The sequence below is a fragment of the Lactuca virosa genome, chromosome 7, assembly GCF_052849685.1.
Source record: "Lactuca virosa cultivar CGN04683 chromosome 7, Lactuca_virosa_CGN04683_v6, whole genome shotgun sequence".
NCBI classification, from domain to species: domain Eukaryota; kingdom Viridiplantae; phylum Streptophyta; class Magnoliopsida; order Asterales; family Asteraceae; genus Lactuca; species Lactuca virosa.
In genome coordinates this window covers 103,808,582-103,812,865 of record NC_136432.1, presented here as the reverse complement: position 1 = coordinate 103,812,865, position 4,284 = coordinate 103,808,582, and the positions used below count along the sequence as shown (strand labels likewise).

General features: G+C 34.3%; 1 protein-coding gene across 1 annotated transcript; it reads right to left on the bottom strand.

Annotated features, from left to right (window-relative positions):
* Positions 1 to 324: 324 nt before the first annotated feature.
* Positions 325 to 975, bottom strand: LOC145126995 (uncharacterized). Its single transcript, XM_079062251.1, has 2 exons — positions 810 to 975; positions 325 to 692 (listed from the first exon to the last, which is right to left on the bottom strand). The coding sequence occupies exons 1-2, from the start codon at positions 973 to 975 to the stop codon at positions 325 to 327; spliced, it is 534 nt and encodes a 177-aa protein (XP_078918377.1).
* Positions 976 to 4,284: the final 3,309 nt, after the last annotated feature.

Here is a 4,284-nt window from a genome sequence, read left to right as displayed (position 1 = left end):
AGGAGTTAGTAGAATAACATTAGGTACTGAACTTACAAGATCAATAATAAATTGACCTTTGGTTGCAGATTGGTCATGAGACCCACTACCACCACCAGCACCATCTTTTCTACTACCACTAGCACCTTTATTTCCAAGTTTCACCCGACAGTCACGTTTCATATGCCCTTTCAGATTGCATCTCCAACACACAAGTTCCTTGGAATCCTTGTATTTTTTGTTGGACTTTTTGTTGTTCCCCTCATACTTACGTTTTTTATCCTTGCCCTTGCCCTTGTGATTTGAATTGTCTTCTTTATCACATTCAACCATATGAACTTGGGGCTATCTAAATTCAAATTTTCCCTTTCCAGTTCCTTTGTCATTCTCTTGATCACGAAGTCCTTCTTCGATTTTCAAATGACTTGCAAGTTGAATCAAACTTATCTCTTCCTTTTTATGTTTCAAATGGTGTTTGAAATCTTTCCATGAGGGTGGAAATTTATCAATCACACTTGAAATTGCAAAGGATTCGTCCATGGACATGTTGTGTTGTGTGAATTGTCCATAAATTCGTAGGATTTCATTATGTTGTTCCATTACAGATCGAGAATCAACCATCTTATAATTGTTGAAATCAGAAACAATGAACTTTTTACTTGAAGCATCTTCAGCAATATATTTTGCTTCAAGTGTGTTCCATAATTCACTTGCTGTTTCAATATTTTGATGAGTGTCAAAGAGGGAATCACACATACCATTCAAAATGTCACCAAGACAGATGTAGTTGTCATTCTCCCATTTGCTCCTCCTTCTGATCTATTCCAGACTTGCATCTTCAACCTCTTCTGGTTTTGGAGTAGAAAGAACATAAACAACCTTCAAAGTGGTCAACCAGAAGTTCATCTTCTTTTTCCAACGTCTGAAATCTTGGCCCTGAAATTTCTCCAATTTTCCAAACGAAGTATTCATATCTTTCAATGAATTGCCAGCCATCTTTTTCCAGAAAACGGAAATATCAAACAAGAATGTTGGGGATATTGAAATAGGTTTATGGGAAATTTGGATAACAAACAGGAATCGTGTAAACACTTTCCTTGTTTGATATTTAGACCCTATATGCCTTGGGTATCACGAAATCCAAACTGGGATAATTCGTGACACAACAATTCCGATTTTAGGAACTAAATCAGAATCAATTGAAGAAGATGAAAAAGAAATCGTTCTGTGTTTTTCTCTGTGTTTCAATAGGCCGTTTTACAAGACTTATCCAACAACGGATAAATGAAAACAGTTGTCATCTTTCAAGAATGACAAATTAGAACCTTGTAATGTCTTTCAAGAATGACAAATTAAACCTTGTAATGTCTTAACACAGTAGATTAAGGTTCGGTACTAACAATATTTAGTAAATACAAGTGTGCACTCCCGCACCTCCTAACTTGTATTATAACTAAAATATTATTCTTGAAACACTTGTTAAGTCCATTACACTAAAATATATTTGGTGATAAAATCACCAACAATCCTCCCCTATTTTAGTGTAACCTTGAATTAACAACCTTAAAACAAAAGAAACGAAAATGTCACTATACGTATATGGTCACACTTTTATGGTACAGTTACATTTTTTCATATCATACGAACACTAAATTTTAATGTGTCCATAAGATCGCTACGATGGCATCGCCTTCTGTCACCCTTTCAGTGAAAAAACAAAATGTCACTATACGTATATGGTCACTCTTTTATGGTGTGTATGTAGGTCATTTTTATACTAGTGTAGGAAACCTAACTAGTTTGATGTTATTAAACTTGGGGCAAAACCAATTTCCGGGTACCATTCCTGTAGAATTTTCAAACATTTCTTCCCTTCAAATCCTTTTGCTTGGTAACAATAATATTGAAGGAGAGATTACAAATGAAATCTTGTTGGGGATATTGAAATAGGGTTCTAGGAAATCTGGATAACAAACAGGAATCGTGTAAACACTTTCCTTGTTTGATATTTCGACCCTATATGCCTTAGGTATCACGAAATCCAAACTGGGATAATTCCTGATGCAGCAATTCCGATCTTAGGCACTAAATCAGAATCAATTGAAGAAGGTGAAAAAGAAATCGTTCTGTCTTTTTCTCTGTGTTTCAATAGGCCGTTTTACCAGACTTATCCAACAACGGATAAATCAAAACAGTTGTCATCTTTCAAGAATGACAAATTAAACCTTGTAATGTCTTTCAAGAATGACAAATTAAACCTTGTAATGTCTTAACACAGTAGATTAGGGTTCAGTACTAACAATATTTAGTAAATACAAGTGTGCACTCCCGCACCTCCTAACTTGTATTATAACTAAAATATTATTCTTGAAACACTTGTTAAGTCTATTACACTAAAATATATTTGGTGATAAAATCACCAACAAATCTTTGAGCTCAATAGCTTACAGAACTATACTTGACGACCAACTAATTTGTGGGTTCTATTCTACATTCTCTTTCAAGCTAGAGCAGCTTTCTCGGTTGGATCTAAGTGGAAACAGGTTCAACGGACCAATCCCTGATAATTTGGGAAACCTTAACAAGTTGATTTCGATACACCTCTCATACAACATGCTTATAGGGTCGATTTCAAGGGTTAGTGATTGCTGGTATGAAAAATACACCGATGCCCCTTTCAACAATTTCTTAGATGACAGAGGGATTTTTCCTTTGTATCTAAGTTTAGATCACAGATTCCTATTTTATGAAAACATTTTTCACTTGATTCATGTCCAAAATGGTTTAGTCATTGGTGGCCGATCTGAAAAGCTTGAATTCTTGATGTTTGACACTAATCAGATCATTAGGGGTGGTGGGTTGTTTGGTCAAATAAGTTTTTTTTTGTTCTAATGATGAAAAGAGAAGAATTTGATTCGATTGATTGAAAGATTTGGGTATAAGAAACCGAAATGAGGCTACAATGAGATTAAAACCTGTTATAGTGGGTTAAATGACTTTTTTAACAGGTTAAATGAGAGTTCATTCCCTTAATGTACAAAAAAACAATTAGGTAACCTTTTAAAACAAACACGACAAATTCGATGGGCTAATATGGCACTTGCCCTTATGTTATTGTGAATAGTGAGATTTAAGAACTAAATTCTAGTTTGCTAATTAAAAGTATTTCATATATTACATGTCCCTACAAGCAGCTGTTGAGGCATTGATGAATATTTAAGAATTCTTAACGAATAAGTGGATAATTTAACGGAATTCAGCCATTTTTTGGTGTATTTTTGTAAAAAACAACCAATTATTATTATTATTATTATTATTATTATTATTATTATTATTATTTTGAAAAATAACCACATGTTCCGGAATGGCCCATGAAAGACCTTCCGGAAAAATCCAACTTGTTCCGGATTTCGATTTACAAAACCATTTTGTGAGGTATATTCCGACACTTTCCGGATATCGACTAACAAACCATTCCGACACATTCCGGGAAATACTACACAATTCGGAGATAAGATATAGAACATGATCATGGTTACCTGGTTGTTTTATGGGTAATTCATATGCTCATATACTTTTATTTTTTTTAATGTTATGATTTTTGTTCTTAGTTTCGAATACGAAGAACACGTTCTGGACTTGCAATACATGTTACCATTACATTTAGGACCAACCAAAAACTACTTTATCAACTTATATTAGGGTAAAATACATCGAAAAATGTATTCCGGAACAAAAAAAATATTTTTGGAATATTCCAGAACACATAAAACATGTCCAGAATTCGAAGAACATGTTGGGAGTGTTCATCACCTTTCGTTCCGAAACATGATTTAAACTTATGAAAAAATTTATATTTGTAGCATGACAAGATTTTTGATGCATCAATTATACTTTCTTGCAAACTCACAATCGTTGTGGATATTTTTGCGAGAATCAAAGACAGACTGTCATGCCTGACTATGTTCCGAATACATGTTTTGGGATGTTGTTAGATATTCCTATGGTAGATGAGGATGCTTTACTTATACATTACATTTATTGCCACAAACTTATCATGGACCCTAAGCAAAGTAGAGGAAATGATTTTGAGACAGGGGGTTACGAGCTGTCATTTGGCAGGAAAGAATTTTGTCTTCTCATCGGCTTTAACTTTGGTGACTATATTCCTGCCTCCATTTATGGTGCCGCCTTTCGATCCTGTGTACTTCCTATAGTTGCGAGGAATGTCTCCGTGAAATTAAAACAAGTGGTTAATGTGTTTAACAATTCTATTAATGAGTTATCGGATGAGGATGTGATCCG

Coding starts and splice junctions, on each gene's coding strand:
- LOC145126995 (XM_079062251.1), bottom strand. CDS start 975: ATGGCTGGCAATTCATTGAAAGATATGAATACTTCGTTTGGAAAATTG. Junction 693..809: donor AGAAGAGGTTGAAGATGCAA/GTCTGGAATAGA, acceptor ATATTGAAACAG/CAAGTGAATTATGGAACACA.